General features: G+C 34.9%; 4 protein-coding genes and 1 long non-coding RNA gene across 5 annotated transcripts; 2 read left to right on the top strand and 3 right to left on the bottom strand.

Moving 5' to 3' along the window:
* Window positions 1–708: 708 nt before the first annotated feature.
* LOC105178071 (3'(2'),5'-bisphosphate nucleotidase 1) lies at window positions 709–5,032 on the bottom strand. Its single transcript, XM_011101427.3, has 8 exons — window positions 4,627–5,032; window positions 3,716–3,791; window positions 3,198–3,271; window positions 2,707–2,912; window positions 1,589–1,799; window positions 1,420–1,518; window positions 1,189–1,342; window positions 709–1,065 (listed from the first exon to the last, which is right to left on the bottom strand). The coding sequence occupies exons 1-8, from the start codon at window positions 4,894–4,896 to the stop codon at window positions 902–904; spliced, it is 1,254 nt and encodes a 417-aa protein (XP_011099729.1). The 5' UTR covers window positions 4,897–5,032; the 3' UTR covers window positions 709–901.
* A 222-nt stretch (window positions 5,033–5,254) lies between these two features.
* LOC148786988 (uncharacterized) lies at window positions 5,255–5,845 on the top strand. The gene is made up of 2 exons (XR_016067296.1): window positions 5,255–5,653; window positions 5,747–5,845. It is a non-coding gene; the product is annotated as an uncharacterized LOC148786988 (long non-coding RNA).
* On the bottom strand, window positions 5,679–7,972 carry SEF (HIT-type Zinc finger family protein). The gene is made up of 5 exons (XM_011101428.3): window positions 7,813–7,972; window positions 7,452–7,590; window positions 7,237–7,339; window positions 6,078–6,184; window positions 5,679–5,986 (listed from the first exon to the last, which is right to left on the bottom strand). The coding sequence occupies exons 2-5, from the start codon at window positions 7,554–7,556 to the stop codon at window positions 5,783–5,785; spliced, it is 519 nt and encodes a 172-aa protein (XP_011099730.1). The 5' UTR covers window positions 7,557–7,590; window positions 7,813–7,972; the 3' UTR covers window positions 5,679–5,782.
* Window positions 7,973–9,801: 1,829 nt separating this feature from the next.
* Window positions 9,802–11,040, bottom strand: LOC105178379 (uncharacterized). The gene has a single exon (XM_011101844.2). The coding sequence runs from the start codon at window positions 10,913–10,915 to the stop codon at window positions 9,920–9,922; it is 996 nt and encodes a 331-aa protein (XP_011100146.1). The 5' UTR covers window positions 10,916–11,040; the 3' UTR covers window positions 9,802–9,919.
* Window positions 11,041–16,565: 5,525 nt separating this feature from the next.
* Window positions 16,566–19,417, top strand: LOC105178073 (putative polygalacturonase At3g15720). Its single transcript, XM_020699143.2, has 10 exons — window positions 16,566–16,595; window positions 16,711–16,860; window positions 17,128–17,265; window positions 17,523–17,675; window positions 17,783–17,806; window positions 17,905–18,112; window positions 18,220–18,301; window positions 18,435–18,543; window positions 18,794–18,907; window positions 19,178–19,417. The coding sequence occupies exons 1-10, from the start codon at window positions 16,566–16,568 to the stop codon at window positions 19,415–19,417; spliced, it is 1,248 nt and encodes a 415-aa protein (XP_020554802.2).
* Window positions 19,418–20,824: the final 1,407 nt, after the last annotated feature.

The raw sequence follows: 20,824 nt of genomic DNA, 5'->3' as shown, positions 1-20,824 counted from the left end.
AACGGATGCCATCCACTTCCGATTTGCCCATGCTAGCCCCACAAACCTCATTTCGCCCCGACTCCACCACTATTCCTCCAAACCTTCATGCCCTACTCACAGGATGATGATGATTGAAGTGATGATCAAATCTTTAGTTATTCGAGTTCAATATTGAATCTAAATTAAATTTATTGTTTTTAAAAAAATACTTTGAAATTTTACAATCATCATACTGTTATTACAGTACTGAATTAATGAGTCAAGTTGGAAGTAATTGTTATTATTGTTTCTTCTACATCAATAGTATTGTAATTTACACTCATACTCAAAACAAAACTTTATAAAGAGTTACAGACTTGAGCTCTGAAGAAGCTCCAACTTTGGATTGAAACGGATTAATTTTCAACAAATTTGCACTTTCTCCCAAAACACTTGTATTAGCATCAGTATAATTCCGTCCAAATCCCAACACGAGGAATACAACTGTAAACAAAAAACCCTTGGAGGGATAATTTCAAAACTCTTTTTGAAAAAAAAAATGTCATTATGTATTTTTAAATGAGCCCCCTTTCTTTCTTTCTTTTTTGAGAGGACATGGCATTACTAATCGCTCATCTTACCTGACAATCTATCCCACCTTTACTCCTGAGATAAGTTATTTAGCCCAAACCGCTCATTTTATAGCACATCTATCCTGAGGCCTTCGATCACCCATTAATCCAATCCTAAAAAGTAAACGGGGCCTTAACACACAGTATAAAATAGGACAAAGAAATTCGGGTGTATGTATTGAAAAAGGCTTATACAGATTTTCTTTGAATGAAGTGAGAAAGAGCATGAGATAAAGGAAATGAAGTGAGCATCTATTAAAAGCTTGAACCATAGTCACTTATTGATATTCTTGAGTTGAGTCTCTGCATCACAGAGATGAAGCTTTCTCCTTAATTGATTCTTGAACAGCCTTCAAGAGAGAAGGCATCAGTTTCTGATTCGTGACGATAATTCCTGTGTCCAGATCAAGATATCTTCCTTTGGAGAAGTCCAGAGGATTCCCAGCAGCGTCTGTGGCAACACCTCCAGCTTCTGCAAAATCAAAGGTCACGGCACAAGTGTCAAAAGGTTTTACAATGATAGATTCCATAACCATATTGTTAAAACAAAGCAGGCAACTAAAATGTGTTGAAATAATATGACTGATTTATCAACCTGCAACGACTATGTATCCAGCAGCATGGTCCCATATCTTTTCTCGGTAGCCTTTCCGTGGGAACCGCATGTATATTGCTCCGTCTCCTCTAGACAAAGCACCGTACTTTGCTTGGCTATCAATCCTAACCGGTGGTGCTTTAACACCAAGTTTCTGTCAAGGAACAAAGTTAGGCATTTTCACATATTGCATGGGCACATGCATACGTGGACACAAACACAGAATATTACCCTTGCTATCAAACCAGATAAATCATGTGAAGAATGGGCAGCCTCATAAGATTCAAAGAAGGATGCTTCTTCAGGGTTTTCGATAGCAGTAACATGTACCTGAAAGGCCATAGGGAAGTTTAGATGTCGGAACCAAGTATGTCAGCATTGAGGTAGAAGAAATACTAACCTTTGTTGGCGTGGAGCCATCTAAACTCTGCATGTATGTTCCAGCCTCAACTTGGGCAAAAAAGAGACAGCCAACTCCATCTCCAGAAATGCTCTGACCGCCTCTGGCAATAGATGCTAAGGGAAGATTTGGACAGGCTAAAACTCCCAGCACCACTTTCCCTTCATCTAATAATGCCAATGCAATAGCATATTGATCTCCTCTTAGAAATCTGCATTTCCAAGAGGGGGGCAGTCAATACTAACTATGGCTTTTGACTTTCAATATACAACATACTGCAGCTTCTGAAACCAGCGCAAAGGTAAAAGAGGAGAGCTCAAGTCCTCTCTGGTTTATAGGCACCCTCAATATCATTTTTTCACTATTTCTTTTTTTTAATAATTTCAGTAGCTTTCAAAATGTCATCCTCACCCAGAGACTCCAGTTCTCTTGTTCCAATATTTCAAAACAAACCCGTGTATATTCATACTATGTCTGACATTAGTCTTAATGAGGTAAAGTGAGTACTTCTGTGTTTGCAATCACAGAACTAGGAGTCAAAGGAACCCCTCTTGAAACATCTGGAATAGGAACAAGAAATACATCATGGTTTCGAGATGTTACATGGTTGACATTGCATACTATTGTTAGAAACACATGTGACAGAAAATATTTTGTCAAAGAGGTGGCTTTGCCTTAGGGAAAAAGATAACGGGTACAATTCAAAAAGCTGAAATTATCAATTGAAGTTTGCAGGTACAGTTTTGTTAAGTAAGGTGATTCTTAAATAAGTAATGGACAAATTAAGAAATTTGCACCATAATTCTCATAAGACCTGTGTTACAAAATTTCAACAAACATTTTACCCTGTATTTACCCCAGCTGCACCAAATCATAGAAAGTCAATGTTCTCAGAGAATTTGAGGCTATTAAATGTTGCTATATGTCAAGCCCTGACCAAGAAACAAGTGAGACCACATATCAAACATGACAGTCTCCAATTTATATGGAAGAGCTAGCCAACATAAAGTGGATGAATGTAAAGGTCGCAAATTTGGTTTATTCACATAGCAATCCGAAACAGTAGAATGTCATTCATGGCTCAAGCACCATTCATTAGGTCTGACATGTATACTTACCCTTTGGTGCCGTCGATCGGATCCAAAACCCAGTGCTGACCATGAGGACCCCCTTCAGATTTTCCATTGTCAATGGCCTTAAGCACATCTTCCTCAGACAGAGGTGATATATCATTCATTCCATCAGTAGCAAGAGTCTCATTCACGAGTTCTGTTATGCGATGCAGTGTTTCTCGAGATTCTTCTTTGCAAAGGTCTCCAGAGTCCTGAAGTACTCAAACATAAAACAACAAATGACATCCACCTTTAATAATGAGAGAAAAGGCATTAAAATTACTCATGAAAGGGGCGGGGGGGCGGGGGGTGGAAGAAGCAAAACACAAAAACGAGAAAAAGGACAGGCCAAACTATAGAAAGGGGAAATTGAAATGGAACTCTGAGTACACCACACTAGTAGTTCAATCAGCTTATAAATCAAAATAATTCCTTTCTTTTAAAATAAGAAAACTAAAATTGTTCTAACACCAATAGCAACCAACAAATTCAAATACCTCTTCAGCTACTAAAGAGAAAGGCACTGATGGAAACTCTTTCTCCAAAATAAAGCTGATAAGAGCTTGTGAACCTGTAGAATAAATGCAAGCACAAAGTTAAATTTGAACACCGACAATTATGGATGCTTCAGAAGTAATCAAACATTACATAAAGGAAAATGGGGTTATCCATGGAAAAAAAAACTAGGGAGTGGGAGAGAGAACTACTACATACTAGGACAGACAAAATGCAAAATATCACACAAAGTAGGTTATCTGTTTTAAGTGGCATCAGGAGACCGCCATTTGGTTCTCTCTATAGTTTGATTAACAAATGCAAATACGTCTCTGCATCGGATTTTGCAACATATTTGGAGTTACTGTTCATTTTGCTTCATAAAGGTCAACCATATCTCCAATTAACTTTCTAACGGACAGAGTAGTAGCTCGAACTGCATTACCACACAACTATATATTTTCAAAATGGGTACAAAAATAATTTCCTGGAAGAACTGATTGAAAGTGCGATAACATACCATAATCAGCCACTGTGACGGGACTTTTATCAGATTTTGATTGGACATCAGATTGCAATAAAGCCTTTTGCACCTTCTGTTCAGTGAATAAGTAAAATATATCTTAGTCTTATATCACACAGCAGACATTAGCATGCTTACTCAGGTGAAACGATTGTAAAATTCTGTACTGGTTTCCAACCATAATCTCCTAAGCCAAATGAGTAACTGGAGAAAGATCTTAATCCATTCATACAAATCTAGCTAAATCAACAAAATTGAAGTGTCCCAACCTTGATTTTTTCAATGTCTCAACTTTAGTGCCACCTATTGCTCCTCATATATGATATGTATACCAATCTTGTTCGGTAGAATCTTATCCATAAACAATTCTTGGCTGTGTCTAGGGAAGGGATCTTTTATTCTGGATTTAAAAGTCGGTCTCCCTGTTTCTTACTCTTCTCTCCCATATACTCAGAACAATTTTGGTCTAAAATCTCCTGAATAGAACTTCAGAATGTTCACAGGAATCAAACGACTAAACTTTCTCACTATTTCAAAACAAAAAGTAAACAACCCCAATAAACCCATGACAATGTGGAGGCCAAATGCTTGAAAACCACGACTCTTCAGCTAACCACAGGCATAACTTTGAAAGAAAAGACAAAGTTCAAATCCCCAACCCACCAACCAATACATCTCTTAAACACTAGGGCATTGCTTAAAACTATCAAATATCCCGTCTATTCATCAGAGTATTCCTCAAAAAATCATCATGTAATCATCTCTCCTTTATCTTTCGTAGTACATGAAATTCACCAAGTCCCCATATAAACACAATAAAAACCAAGCCAAATAAGGCAACAACCATCAATTTTACCCCATATAAAGAAAACGCGGAAGAAGAGAAAGACAAGTTTAATGCGAGTCACCTGACATAGACGAGCAGCCAGAGACGCAGCTTTCTTGGCAGCAGCCAATTGCTTATCGTAAGACATTGAAGCAGCCACTCTTCTTCCTCTTACAGCTCGCAGCTGGGTAGTGGTGGTGGAGAGAGAGGAGAGAGAGGAGAGAGAGAAAAGAAATGGGAATTTTGATTGGGAATTGGGCGGGGTGCTTATGGGGTTTATATGGAGCAAGACTCCTCGCGTCAATTGGACATGGACATGATGCCCAAGCCCAATTGAAATTGATGCATTCATCCCTCTCTTTCCTTTTTGACCTCTTCTTTTCCTCCCCCTAGCGTTGGTCTTGGGACAACTGCTGATATTTCTAACTTGTTTCAAGGGACAGAAAGGGAGATGAGGAAATTGCACTACATCTTTGCAACTCAAAACATTTATGTGTGTGTTAATACAACTATGCTTCTGCAGTCTGTCAGTCGATTATTGATCAAGAAAAGGTTGTCAGTCAGTTGAGTAAGTTGGTTTTGTTAGTATTAGGGCATAAGAGCTTACAAACATTGGGTTTCCAACGTATGTGCAGAGATGTTGGGTATAATAATTATTTTCTTGGGTATATTATAATGAATTCTCTAAAAATTAGACATAACTATACTTGTCGTAATTTACCCTAATTTTAAAAAAAAAAAAAGATTGAGGACATATATATGTATGTATGCATGTTTTAACATTGGATATCTGTGAAATTGTCAGTATAAGTACAAAGAGATTGAGATTAATTATGCTGATTAGGGTGTTGGAGATCTGTCATTGTGATTTGTGAACTACAATATTAGCAAAAGAGAACATAATGTTTAAGAAAGGGTAAGTTATGTTTCTAATTATACAAATGTTTACCCATGGATATCTTTCCAGTAGTTACATAGCATTTGTTTGTGAGAAACACAATCAGGGCAATTACTACAAATGACATTGTCAGGTAGAAGGACCGACACTCCTGAAATAAGTCCATAGTTGAATCTCCCACACAATAAGTGAGAAAATCACTTCTTATCAGGTTGTTATGGGTAGCAAATGCAATATGAGGATTTTCATGTTAGTTTCTGAATAATATGAAATAATAGCTGTTGATATACAAACTGTTTTACAGATTTGTCGAACTTATCTTTGTACAAGAAGACACCAATCAAGCAACAAATTTCAGACAACGAGTATCGTTATGGATAGTCTGGCATCGGATTGAACAGAATCTCATCCCGCATTGGACGCACGTATAGTTGGCTGAAAAACCACAAACTGTGCAGAAATGCCGACGGGCCGTGGAACTTGGAGGACCCACAGCTGCTCTCAAGTAGGTGGGGATGTGGGGAGGCAATGATTCGAGGTTAGCCTGTTCCCAAGAATCAAATATTCAGAAAGATTGTTTACTAGCAGCAGTTAAAGCAAAATCAAGCAACACATCCGTGATTCTTAGCCCTTACCTCTTGCAAAAGCTCAAGGAACGTTCTTGGTGCCTTCTTAGCATTTTCAAGTGCTTTAGCTTGACGAGTTTTGCGTTTTGTGCTTTTACTTTGCTTCTTCTGGTATGCTGCATCAGAAAAATATGCAACAGCATCTATAATTGGATGAAGTGAGGATAGATAAAACCACCTAACGAAAGAAAAAGAAATCCACTAGCCAACACTATATCCATATGAGAAAGTCATGAGGTGAAACAGCTTAAGAAAATAGTAAATAGAATTGAGAAGAAAGTGAGAATGAGGACTCGAATTTTTTAATACTGTATCTTCACAATAATAAAATTGCATCCTACTAAAGCATGCAGCAAAGGTTTTGGGCAGACTCCATCAAGCCAAATGAAAGTATAGTCAGGCAAGCATATTCTTCTTGAATGGGCAACCAGCATCACCACAAAATGATGATAAAGAGCATGGTAGTTTATAGGCCTGCCTTGAATTTGTTTAGAACATGCTAAATTGAGCCTGGATAGGAAGAACAGTAGCAAGCAAGAACAATCTTCCAGTGGATAGTGAAACCACGAGCAAGCAGAAATAATATTTCCACTACTCTTTCAGGCAAAGGAGGTATATCCTAAACAAGGTCGAGCAAGGCACAAACAAAAGGTATCCAGGAATTACCAACTTATCCATCGGTTTCGTGGAAATATGATGATTTCATTTACATCAAAATCATTAATTTGGAAACTTCAGCTCAGTTAATGTTGACAAGAAAAATTAGAAATACTTGATATTGTAAAGTAAAGATACCAAGAATTAGCATCTGTATCTTGTTTTATGATTCCATTTTCCAAATTTATTCTCTTCGCCCAAGTCCCATTTGATGGAAGTATGCCTGGATACCCCCTTACCTGAAGAATGATAATGTCATTTATGTGATAGAGCAAAATTCTTTATTTAAGTAATGGCTTTCATTAAGGTGGTTGTTGCATGAATATTTGCAATTGAATCATCGTTGAAGCAAGAAGCAACAAGCTAGCGAAACTTCAATAGGAGGAAGGTATGCAAATCCCTACTGCTTTTACCCCTAAGCCTTGACCCGACCAAGTGAAAAAAGCAAGAACCACAATTCATCATTATGCTTCGTTTTAACCGCAGACAAAATGACTACAAAGTGATTGACCTTGATCATCATCATCAAGGGAGGCTTCATCATCCTCGTCAACTTGTACTGACTCCAGTCCAGCATTATCATTTTCCAGAGCTTCAAGACGAGCAAGGATTGCCTGACAAATAATTTCTATATTCAGGTGAACCCAAAGTCCAAACAAGAACCCAACAAAACCCACAGAAAATAAACAATGAACGAGCAACCGGAGAAACCATAGTGAGACAGACCTGAGTCCGATTATCACTGCTGGCAAGCGCTGCTGCCATTTTGGGAGCAACCTTACGAGTTCTTGTGGACATGCGCCGGAGTGAATTAGACATTTCTTCATCCATGGCTGCCGCAAGAAACACCAAAACTCCGATTTCTCTACACAAAATGAAAGAACCTTTATTATTTCCTACATGGGCTTCAGGAATTCATCATCTCCCACAGTCCTATACACAATGTGTCAATCTAAAGAAGCTACTTTTTCTTAGGCACATTTAATCGAACACATGTGTATCCATCCAAGGGTGCGGATTCATCCAGCTCTTTCTTTTTCCCGGAAAATAAGCAACACAAAAAGAAGACAATAGGAGCAGAAATTACCAATTTTAAGCTGGGAGTTGATGATCTCTCTCGTACCCAACGCTGATGACACAATAATTTCAGGGAGTGTTCTGTTTCCCCTGTTTGTTACATGGAATTCCATTGATCTTTATATCAAACGTCAATCCGGGTCGGGCTAAACCAGAAAGATATTTGCAGATTTAGGCCCAATTTAAATCAATTCAAAACGGGCTACTCTCATTGTATTTGGGTTGTTGTACAGTTTAAATATTTGAATTGTATTATTGCTAATAATTTTAGTTTTTTGGCACAACAACAAATGTGCGATCAAATATTTGGTGTTAAAGCGAAATTAATGTTGCCACAGTAATTCAAACGTTGTGCTTAGGTTACTGTATAATTAAATATTTTGAGTTGTATCATTTTTAAAAGTTACTAACTTTTATTATAGCAGCGGACGTACGATCCAATAATTGATATCAGAGCCAATCTTACATGTTCATTTTTATGAAAAAAGTAATTATTTACCAAGTACTCGTGAAAATATGGTCATAGTTTCAACCCGACGCACCCAACTTTGGGTTGGGTTTAAAATGTTTTTATTTGAATTCAAAGCGAGTTGTGTTTAATTAAATTCAATTAAATTATGGATCATGAACGGATTTTAGCAGGTCCCAAATGAGTTATTATATTTAAGTTTTTTTATGGATTAAATGCATTTTGCACCCACTACATGTATATATTTGCATTTATCCTCTAAATTATGAAAGATAATAAATATATTCCTGATAAAATAATTTGATATTGACAGGATAAAGATACTCTTCTCATTTACCTCCTGTATTTTTATTTTACTCCCTAAAATATGTTTTAGTAAAAAAATCTCCCTCAAAATTATTTTTAGTGGTTTAAAGTTTTACTCAAATTTTATTTAAAAATTATAACTTTTTGTAAATTATGTAATACAAAAATATTATTTGATTCGTTTTGGTTAAATCAGTTTAAACCATGAACACCATGATCGCTCACTACAAAAAAGTAGAAAATTAGTTACAAAAAAAATCAAGTGATATTTTTTATATTATCACTAATTATATATATTTAGTGACAAGACTGTTTATTTTGTCACAATAAGAAATTTTATGATTTTAATAATTATTATTTTTTTTATAAAAATTATTATTAATATGAATTAATGACAAAAATATGTGTATATAGATATGTCACTAATTGTATTTAGTGATAATTTTATACACATTTTTTATCACTAATCGTTACATATTGACAAGATAAATTATTTTTACTTAATATATATTATTAATAATAACTTTAAAATGATCACTTGATAGTTTGTCAATATTATCATATTTTCTTGTAGAGACTTCTGTTCAACTAGTGTAAAATCTTGAAAAAAAAATAATTACTGAAATCTAATAATTCATATTATTTTTTTATATCATACATGCATATATAACTTGCTAACAACTTGTAGACAATATCTTATTGGAATTTAAAAATTCTATAATATAAAAATATATTTGAACTCAATTCATTTTAAATCCGACTTATTTAAATTCAACCTAATCCACCTATTTGCCACCCTGATAAAAAAGTTAATTATTAGCCTATGATAATAGTTGGTGAGAACATTATTGCCCTATGTGGCAACAATAATTAATATCCCTCGTGTGGTACGAAAAAAACATATTCTATAATTGTTTCAAGCGTATGCTAGTTCTGATATGAATTCAATTTTGCCCTCAAGGAGACTAGCATATTAATTAGTCGTCTATGAGGGTGGCGGGTTAGATGACTTAATTTAATTGGTGAAATTGAGATCTAAATTTTATGAATTTGAGCATGAATTCTATCAATATATAAATATTGATTTATTATAATAATATTTATTAATTATTTATAATGTAATAATAGCAATTCACCAAAAAAAGTTGGAGGGCCCTACATAGGGTGGTTGGCTAGAATTTTCGTGGTGTGAGATGATTGATTAGATTGTTGATGAATCTGCCATTTTCATCAAATCAGACTCCGGCTCTTATTTCACACTATTGTTAATTGTAATATATAACAACAAAAATATATATTTTGCTCTATATAAATTTACATGATCAAACATCTGCCAAAGTGATCAAACCTCAAATTGCTCGAGCTGGACATCCTTGGACTTGAGAGGAACATACTCTCCAAGATAACCCCCAAGATGATCCGCTAAAGACGACTTATCGATGTTCTCGTGGTGGTATGACTTACAAACGAAATATACAATTGTCTGAATAATGAGTCCGAACAACATCGATATCGACATCAAAATCAGGCAAAGGATCCCAACACCAATTCTTGTCCCGGTCCCGTGCCCAAACACCACTAGGAATTCAAACGTTGTCTGAATCGCAAAGAAACATAGAAGTAGCACGATGAAAAGTGCTACAGAAATTCCCATTTTGCCCTTGATTAGATCTTGGCTCTTGGCCATGGCGTTTAGGCCGTAACTGTCTTCCAACACCGAGACGACGGTGGCCAGGTGCCATATCATTGTAACATACAAGAATCCGGCCAGGTATAGAACAGTGAACACGACGACAAAAGCTATAACCAGAGCTGGTATGGCACCGAACAAGATCACTCCCACGATGAAGACGAGTAGGGACACGATGTTGTACGCGAAGACTATGATGAAATTCCATATGAAAGTGACCATAAGCCTCTTCCAAACCTTAGGAACGACGCTCATGACCTTGGCCAACGTTATTTCCTTAGCGGTGTAAATGCATGCGATGGTGTAGACGACTGCAGATGTGGAGAGGAGGGCGAGGATGATGAAGAATACAAAGTAGGCGATCTTGAACAAGAAGAAGGCGGACCACTCGGAGGTCAGGACGTCGGAGACCTTGTTGTAGGAACGGGAGCCGACGGGAGTTCTGTCGAGGACCCACTCGTTGTGCATGATGTTGGTGAAGAGGAGCTCCGAGATTTGGATGTGGGCTAAGTAGATGAGGGAGAGAGGGAGGATCATGGAGAGTGTGATGTGTGTGAAAATCTTTGTCCATGATGAGACAATGTTGTATGACTCCTTTAGGATGCCGAAGAAGCCCAGGAATTGGATCTCCTCTTGCTCTCTGTCCATGCTTAGTTTCTTGTATGTTTGCTTTTGATCTTGGAGAGATTTAATGTATTAGTTGAGAAAGAGAGAGAGAGGTTGGAATCTTGAAATGGTGGGAGGGGACAGAAATTGACTAGCTGTAGTTGGGGTTTAATATGGCCAGTTTGGTCTTTGGTCAATTTAGGAACACAGGCCATTTAAGCCTTGTTGGAGAATTTAGAACCATAATTTAAATATTTGAGTTCGAGAAATATGATTTTTTATGGTTAATTATTAAGGTTAAAAATTAAAAAAATTATGATAAATATGAAATAATTATAACTGTGTAATTACTATTAATTGTTTGCTTTAATTGAATATTATTGATATATTTAATTAATTTGGATATGCTAATATCTATGTATCAAATGACGTGATGAACTGTTTGGAACTATCAAAATTGAGAAACCCAGGATTTTTCTAAAGAATTGCATCATTGGCAATATATATTTTATTTGATTAAAATCCGTCCTTTTCATGCTTGTTTTATTTGATTTAATAATGAAGAAGACAGACAGTTTGTTCTAGGAAGTAACAAAAAAGTCTATAGGAAGGTGGGGATGAAAGTGGCCCCTTTGACGCGTTCTAGACAGCGATATTGTTGAGAAATGTGATTGGATATTCTATTTGACGTTCACTAAGTCATCAAATTATCTATACACAAAATTTAATTTAATTTATTTATTGTGTGTTTGCGTGGATGGTTCCTTTGCCCATCTCTTTACGTCTGGAAATCAATATGGTTTTTGCACCTTTCTTCACGTTTACAAGTCAATGTCTTTACTATTGCAAGGAACTAGTCAACATTCAACTTTGCTCGAGGAAATTTGGGATAAATGTATACAACTACGACATGCAACTTTGGAGTTTTCCTCAAATTCTGTCCTTGATGCCGCTGGACGCCCTCTCTTGGACCCACCCACAGCTTCAGGGAGATCCAAATACTTCTCCTATTTAACCATCACTTGGACCCCAAGAATGCTAGCAGGTTCATCTTAAATTTGCACTTGCGTGTTTTTGCTAAATACTATAACCGACTTTTGTAAGTTGATCATCAAGCTCAAAATTTCTTCAAAGAGCCAAAGGATGGACTAGGCGCATCCCACTCCTTCCTTCTCCGCTTAGCAAAAAATAAGAGTATCATCTACAAATAGAAGGTTTGAAATACGGGATCGTGCTGGCTAACAGAAACCCCCCTTGTCCCTCCTATTTGACCATACTATTCAAAGTCTCTGCATAGAAAGAAATAGATAGGGGAAAAGGGGGTCCCCTTAGTGGAATCCCCTTTCTGGCTTCAAAGACCTAAATCCAGTTCCGTGAATGATGAAAGAGTATGAGACAGTAGTAACGTACAACATAATCAACGATACCAACTTTGAATGAAAATCTAACCTAAGCAACACTCATTCAAGAAAAATCTATTCCACAAGGTCTTAAGCTTTACCAATATCTAGCTTCAAGGATACATGGCCAGTGTTGCCCCAATATTTATAGGCTAGATAATGATTTCGTTCATAAGCTAGTAAAATATTATTAGTGATCAAACAACCAGGAATAAAAGCAGTTAAAGTTCAGAGTACTGTTTTATGGAAAGGTTTAAGACAATTAGCAATGGCTTTGGATGCGATTTTATATACTACGTCGCAGAGACTAATTCGCCTGTAGTTGGTGAACAACTTCAGGGTAGCACACTTTGGAATAAGAACGACGTGAGTAGCATTAAGACAGGGATCAAGAACGCCCTAATTAAGAATTTGAAGCACGCATTTAGTTGTATCACTATCTACGATATCCCAAAATTTCTAAAAGAAATAAGTGACATACTGTCAGGACACAAAGATTCGAGGGGGTGCATTTGATTAGTGGGAAATTCTAGCCTGGACTGGGCTTAGCTAGATTTGAACCAATCATATGGTAAGTGCAATACACTTGTCATGTGATTGGTGTACAGTTTAGAAAAAAATACAATTATGCTCTATAATTGATTTGGTTCGGTCAAACCTAGTCCAAGGAAGAATTTTCCTTGATTAAGAGCTTGCTTATCCTCATATGAGGAGAATGGATTACTCACTGCGGGTTGCACTCTAGCTAGGCATTCATCTATCACATCAGGAGACGGTACTGATAGAGCGAAAATTTTGGACGAAATAACTCTGAATCACCCAATGAATATTAGCTTCCAAAGTATACCTATTTCCTGACCCGTCCTTCAACACTTTGAATTTCTTACAACAAAATCTTTCAGTCACTTGTGCATGGAAGAAAGTCGTGTCCCTATCGCCTTCCTTGAGTCACAATGCCTCCCCACACTGTTTCGACAAGGCTTTTTCCTCCTCTAACAACTCTTTAAACTCATCCTTAAGAACCTCGACATGACTCCTTGCAACTTCAGTCACCGTCCCTCTTTAAGCTTCCTCAGCTCAGCATTGAGCTCACGAACCCTCTTAGTGACATTACCAAACAAAAAGCACCACAATCCTACAATTTGCTGCAGCCTGCAGAACACTAAATTGGATAGCCAAAGCCCATTCCACCATCTTGTGCTACCATATCAGCGCACTCTTTGGATCGGAGCCACGGCCCCTCAAATTGGAACACCGATTTCTTGCTCAAAACACTACTCTGTACACCCATGTCCAACTCCAACAAGACCACCAAATGATCCGAGCATGTCTTTGTAATGTGCGAGACTTGTGCATTGAAAAAAAGAGTCGACCACGACTAATCCCCGCATGCCCCATCCAGCCTACCGCGCACTGTGGCGGGCTGCACCCTATTGTTGCACTACGTGAACAAACTTCATACGGCACCCGAGTTATGTAGCTTGCAATCAGCACAATCCCGAAAAGCTTCCATCTGCCATTCTATTCGTGCGAGGGCACCTTGCTTCTTGACTAACTCGTTGAAGTCACCCATGCAAAGCCACGGCTGGACAAAAACTGAACGAAGATATAGTAACAAAGCCCAAGAGTCCCTACATTTAGAAGTTTCAGGGTGCCTGTAGAATCACGTAAATCACCACCATTCTGAGTTGTCATCCTGACTCACTATGGCATCAATGTGGTGTGTAGAAAAAGACTAAACTGATCACACCTCAACATCCTTCCTCCAGAGCTGAAGGAAACCCCCACTCTTACCCCTAGACTCAACTCCCATGCCAAAGTAGTTCATCTTCTGCTTAATCGATTCATATTTCCTAAACTTTGACTTGGTTTTGGAGATAAAAATCAAGTGAGGATTATGAAGCTTGACAAGCTTACGAAGAGTGTGAATTGTCTAATGGGATCCCAACCCTTGATAGTTCTATTCCAAGATTTTCATAATTGCTGGCGGAGCTGCCAACATAACTTTGTTTTGCAAACATTAATTTCTAACATATGGAGGTTATTAGTTTGAGTTTTATCGAAGGTATGGGTATTTATCTTAGTTTATATAAGTTTGTTTTAATTTATTTTATGGTATTTAATTATATTAATATATTGATCGAACTAATATATTACGCAATTATTTAATTTATTAAAATATTAATGTAATCTTATCATCTACAGACACTTTTCATTCACAAGCGACGGTTTGAGACATCATTATATAATTTTTTGTTGTGTCAATAATATCTTTAAGCTGGTTTTCTTTTCTTTTAAATATAATTTGTTGATATATATATATATTTATATTTATAAAATATTTTAAATTATAAAAAATATTTATTTATGTATGTGAAAATATAAAAACACGAGCACTAATTATAAAAAAGAATCAAATTTCGAGAAAAGAAAAGCTTAGGAATTTCGATGCAGTCTGGAGACTGTCGACATAAGATCAACCAATCCAAGTAGTTCAACGACTGCCATTCATATAAATGCTCATGAAACAGGCGTATTCTCGATTGCCTCTTAAAGGAGAGATTTAAACTAGGAAAATTCATAATTGATACTCGAATTTTATTATTTATATTATTTCGATTCTTGAATGATTATAAATAATTTAATAGATATTCGAGTTTTACTATTAATACCATTTTAATATTTAACTGATGTTTTTTATTTATTTTCTGTATAGTTCAAACACAACCATATCTATATGTGTTACAAAGATCGTTCTAATAACAATTAATTTTTTTAAATTGAACTATAATTGTAACAACCAGCAGTGGCGGTTATAAAGACCGTTACAAATTGTAACGGCTTTCAAGCAAACCGTTACAAATATTTTATAACGTCCAAAATAGCAGCGGTAGGAATGTTCGCTAAAAAAACTGTAATAAATTAAAAAAGCAGTTTCAAATTAACAAAGTGGTTGTTACAAAAGCAGTTACTATAAAATAATTTTTTTATATTTATATAGTGATAACGTAATTCATAATTATTGTCACGAGTAATTATATTTCGACAATATTAAAATTATTGTCATTTAAAATATATAATTAATGATAATTTTAAATTTATCACTTAATATTTTTATTACTAATATTATTATACATTGCAGTGTATGTAAGTGACATAAATACGGAAGAAAATTATAGTAATGCGTGATTTTAAAACAAATGACAAAGCTGAGTGGTAAAATCGAAACCTCAGAACCAAGAAATCGTGAGTTTGAGTTCACAAATATGGGTATATTAATCTACTTCTAAATACCATGTTCTTTAGTTTCATTTGAATATATATGTTGGTTAATTAGAAATATTGCTATGTTAAATTTAGTTTTCGAATTCGAATGTATTGAATAATGTTGTAATGTACCGAATTTTATCTATACCAATATAAAATAGAAAAGAAAAAAATATCCTCCACACTCTCAAACTCCGCATCAATTCTGAAAAACAATAATTATACCCCTGATTAAATGAATTTAAGAATTAATGGTAATTACTTTTTTCTTTTTATTTTTTTTCAAAAGTGACGTCACGTCATTTTAACACCACTACATCAATTCTTTCTTTCCTTTTTCTCCCTTTTTTTTTAAAAAAAAATAATATGATCTATTGATTTATATATTTTATTTTTATTTATAATATACTTTAAAATAAATAAATTATTTATTATATGCACGCAAGAAAAATGTGCCACAATAATTAGTAAAAAAAACATAGCAACGTGTGTGTGTATATATATATATATATTCTATGGGCGCCAAATCCAGGGCTTCTTAAAAGATAAAATAAAATGAAACCCTAAATTTTATATATTTATTAACCTTCAAATCTTGGAAAGTTGACTCTAAACCATTATTCAATTAAAGTTGACTTACAAATATCTGTTATGATTTCTGCTATTACAAGAGATGAAAATCTATTCAAGATAGCAACATTAAATGATTTAATTTCTAGTAATGAAAATTAGGAGTGCCCTTTGAATTATTTATTTGTGTAATTGTACCATTTGATGACCACTTTAACCCATCTTCCTATCATGGGACCTTTGACTCTACAAATTAATGTCACATTAACGTTAATTAATTGTCGATTGCAAAATACCCTTTGTAATCAAAATTAAATTATTTTTTAATTAATAATTTTTTGACATTCACTGATTCTTTGTGACAGATTATGTACTCCTAACCCTAGAACCATATATACATATGTATATATATATATACATATATATAACTTTGTGTGACGCCAATTTTTCTCAGTATGTTCCTTTGCAAAAACCAGCGAATAATGGTACGAAAATCATTATTCAGTTGCATTAATTAAGATATCATTTCTCTAGAAGAAAAGATCCAATTATTTATGCAGTTTGATTTATTTTTCTGATTGAAACTTGATTGTTATGCAGGAATTTTCGTCGTATTTTATGATTTTGTTGTGGATATTTTCGGAATTAACCACCACAAGGAATGCACATGCAACGTCTGTATTTCAACAGACAACACTCGATGTCACCAAGTTCGGAGCTGTCGGAGATGGAAAAACAGATGATTCCAGAGTACATTTTTTTTTTTAATCAGATTCGATTTATTAATGATGATTCAATATATTCAAATTCAAATATTAAATCAATATATTAATTTTTTAAATTAATAAATATATTCAAAATAAACGAAACACTGTTATTAAAAGTAAACAGTATACCATATTTATACGACTCGAACCCACGTTATACGAACAAATTAATCAAGAAATCATCCTGATATGATAAATTATCAATATATTCAATTAACTTTATATTTGAATGAATTAAATAATATAACAGGCTTTTCAATCAGCATGGGAGGCTGCTTGTAAGAAAGGGACAAACAACGGCAAGGTAACTGTGCCGAGTGGGAAAACGTTTTTGGTCTATCCGATCGAATTTGAAGGCCCATGCAGATTATCTTCCATTACATTTGAGGTAAAAGAAAAAAGCACATCGCTTTCAATTTGGATACTTTTTCTTATTAAAGTTAGCTAATTAATGTAAGGACAATTTTAGTTCGGATCATGTTACATCGAATTTGAACTAATCATATGACAAGTATAAATACACTTGCTGTATCATTGATGTAAAGTGACTAATTATTATTTTGATTTGGCCAAACTTGATTTAGACAAAAATTTTCTCAATAAAAATCGTATATTATACTTGTACAACTATGGATCGTTATACAGATTCTGGGAGTCATCGTTGCGCCTCCAAAATCGGCGTGGATGAAGAAAAGTGCAGACGCGTGGTTGTCGTTCCATGGGGTCGACAGGCTGATTGTGGCAGGGAATGGACAAGGAGTGATTGATGGTCGAGGAGCATCATGGTGGAACTTACATGTGAGTTAACACTCTCTATTTGAAATATTTCGATTTTCACGTACAAAATGTAGTGGAAATTGTTGTCTGATTTCCGACAAACTCTTCTTCTATTCTGTCTTTTTCAGGGAGACGATGGATCACGACCCACTGTAAGAAATTCAAATTTCTGCTTCAGTTCCTATTAATGCATGTTGTTACTTCACAAAATCGAAATCCTAAAGCTTTTTAACTTATGAAAATTCCCAAGGCACTGCGATTTTCTCAGTGCAATGGACTTCAAGTCAAAGGACTGAAGCACAGGAACAGCCAACAGAACCATGTTTCCATAAACGGATGCGACGGAGCAGACATTTCAAACCTGGACATCAGGGCCACTGCCACGAGTCCCAACACGGATGGAATCGACATTAGCGCCTCCACCAATGTTCGTATCCACGACTGTCTCGTGGCAACCGGTACACTTCCACCGTTTCAAACGTCTCGTTCCCCTGTTTCTCCTGCAATTTTTGTAGGATATATACGCTAATTAGTTCAATAAATTGTCATGTGAATGTCGTAAAAGGGGACGATTGTATTGCCATTAAAGGGGGTACTTCAAATGTACACATATCCAATATAGCATGTGGACCGGGACATGGAATAAGGTGTGTTTCTCTTACCACATTTGACATCTAACAATGTCTCAGTACGAGTACTTAACACGTTTCCGACCATTAAGTTGGCATGCATCATCTTATTTTTTGCATCGACAAAGATCTTTTCCATGTCTTTCTGTAGTATCGGGAGTTTAGGGGAAGCTGGAGGCCACGACCAAGTAGAAGGAATAAGCATAACCAATAGCAGCTTTACGAGAACTGAGAATGGAGTGAGGATCAAAACATGGCAGGTAACCATTGACTCAAACGAGCTTAACACAATCACAAGCATGAAAGTCATCTGTAATCTTCATTTAATATTTCTGCTAATATCAGGAAATTTCATAAATTTAAATTGATAGAGGGATTTATTTGTTGAATCGAAACAAACTTTAGAATACTAAATGTAATGTTCCAAATCATAAGGAATCTACGTATTCTTACACCAAACATCAAATAAAAAGAAGTATAAAGATTAACGTGTTGGTTCTTGTTGTGCAGGGAGGCTCTGGATTTGCGAAGAACATCACCTTCTCAAGAATCACCTTCGTAGCAGCTGATAACCCTGTTATTATTGACCAGTATTACTGTCCTCACAAGAAATGCGCCGACAAAGTAAGCAAATATATATATATAAGTGAGGGAAAATTCTTACACAAATCATGTCTGTCCGAACAAAATCAATCATATAGAAAGTATGATACACTTGTAACGTAATTAATCACAATTCTTAAACTGTACACTAATCTCACGACAAGTATACTACCCTTGCTATATAATTAAGTCAAATCTGACCAAACCCAATCCAAATTAAAATTTTCAAAATATCATAGTTGCTCTTTTTCACTCCTAACTTTCAGCTAATTATCTTTCTTCCACCATCAGACATTTGCAGTAAAAATTAGTGATGTGAGGTACTCGGGACTCCACGGAACATCAATCGGCAAACAAGCTACGATAAACTTCAGCTGCAGCGAAGTCGTTCCCTGCACGAACATCGTAATGGATGATGTAGACATAGAATCAGCAGATCCAAGTCATCATTCAACTACAGCCCACTGCAACAATGCTCATGGCACAGCTCATGCAGTGCACCCACCGGTGAATTGCCTTATCAACCACTAGATATATAGCCCCGTTTACTTTGATGTATTAAACTCAGTATTTTATTATAAGGTACGAGGACTCGGTATTAGACCATAAACCTTGTACCAATCACTGTTCCAGCTACAACTACTCTGGTAAACGTGTAATTTTTCAATTTTACCCACATCTTTTTTTGTCTTTGCTACATCTCAAAAGATTCAATAATAATTTCTCCAATCAATAGTACATGTATATCAGTTAAAGTAAATACATAACTAAATTTTATCATGATGCAATAATACTATCACTTATTTAATCGAATATTCAAAGTAAACGAGATTTAAATTCAAATATACGTACCAATAAGATTGTTTACAAATTAAAGTCTCACCATTTAGTTTGTAATTTTTTAACAAATAAGACAGAATAAAAAGAAAGAATTAAGGAGGAAGAATCACAACTCTATTCTCTCTCTAAATATATAAATCATTTACTTACAAGACAAAAACACCCACTTCCTCTACTTCTTGTAGATAATAGACAACAAAATTGTATATGTTATCTGCAATATTGCAGGAAAATAATTTAATTTTTATCCTGTGACTGAAGAGTGGTATTTTCCAAGTGAATTAATTTATAAAATAATTAAGATTAGGGTGAAATAAATTTTATACTCCTAAAGTATACCACCATCATCAATTACCCCCTAAACTAAAAAAACTTTCGATTACCCTTTTATTTTTGTGATAATCCTTTAAATAAACAAAAAGGAATAAAATTACCGTCGACTATTAATAATATGCTATGTTCACTTTAATGCCCCTATAGCTAAATAGATCAATCAATTTGACTTCAGTTTTTATCTATTTATGATGTTAATAAATAATATTGAATTAAGCACATATTTATAAAATCAATGTTATTGGTTTTAAATTAAAAAAAAATTTATAAACTTGTGTTTGCACATTATATTAGATATAATTTTAATGACAAAAATATTACAAATAGTCATCGAACCTATTGTTTTGACACCAAAATGGCAAGTGATGTAATTTGCGAGTTATGAGGTTATTTTTTTTTATTTTTTTTCTTTTTAATCTTTTCATGTAATAACTTTATTTTACCTTTAATCTAACTTTAGGTCCAACATGTTAAACCTGTCAATTAATTACAATACTACCCAAACCCATGCCATTTGATAGTTATGACCTCTATGTATCCACACCAAATATTTTTACATAAGATTCAAATTTGAAGACACATCTATAATAACGACTCTTTTTATTCGGATAGAGCTTATATTCTAAAATACTAATGGATAAAATTTTAATATTGGAAAAATGCTTCTTTATTCTTTAATTTAAAATTAATAAATTTATAAACTTTTGCTAATTATCAATAGGGATAATTACACACTCCAGCCTGAAATTTAACATAATTATATAT

This window comes from Sesamum indicum, linkage group LG9, assembly GCF_026168435.1.
Source record: "Sesamum indicum cultivar Baizhima isolate 11 linkage group LG9, ASM2616843v1, whole genome shotgun sequence".
Classification (NCBI taxonomy): domain Eukaryota; kingdom Viridiplantae; phylum Streptophyta; class Magnoliopsida; order Lamiales; family Pedaliaceae; genus Sesamum; species Sesamum indicum.
Note: the sequence above shows the minus strand (reverse complement) of the source record. Positions and strands in the feature narration are given on the sequence as shown.

Coding starts and splice junctions, on each gene's coding strand:
- LOC105178379 (XM_011101844.2), bottom strand. CDS start 10,915: ATGGACAGAGAGCAAGAGGAGATCCAATTCCTGGGCTTCTTCGGCATC.
- LOC105178073 (XM_020699143.2), top strand. CDS start 16,566: ATGTTCCTTTGCAAAAACCAGCGAATAATG. Junction 16,596..16,710: donor GCAAAAACCAGCGAATAATG/GTACGAAAATCA, acceptor ATTGTTATGCAG/GAATTTTCGTCGTATTTTAT. Junction 17,266..17,522: donor TATCTTCCATTACATTTGAG/GTAAAAGAAAAA, acceptor ATCGTTATACAG/ATTCTGGGAGTCATCGTTGC.
- SEF (XM_011101428.3), bottom strand. CDS start 7,556: ATGGATGAAGAAATGTCTAATTCACTCCGGCGCATGTCCACAAGAACT. Junction 7,340..7,451: donor GCAGTGATAATCGGACTCAG/GTCTGTCTCACT, acceptor ATTATTTGTCAG/GCAATCCTTGCTCGTCTTGA. Junction 5,987..6,077: donor TCCTTGAGCTTTTGCAAGAG/GTAAGGGCTAAG, acceptor TCTTGGGAACAG/GCTAACCTCGAATCATTGCC.
- LOC105178071 (XM_011101427.3), bottom strand. CDS start 4,896: ATGAATGCATCAATTTCAATTGGGCTTGGGCATCATGTCCATGTCCAA. Junction 2,913..3,197: donor TCTCTTTAGTAGCTGAAGAG/GTATTTGAATTT, acceptor TGAGTACTTCAG/GACTCTGGAGACCTTTGCAA. Junction 1,519..1,588: donor ATGGCTCCACGCCAACAAAG/GTTAGTATTTCT, acceptor ATGGCCTTTCAG/GTACATGTTACTGCTATCGA.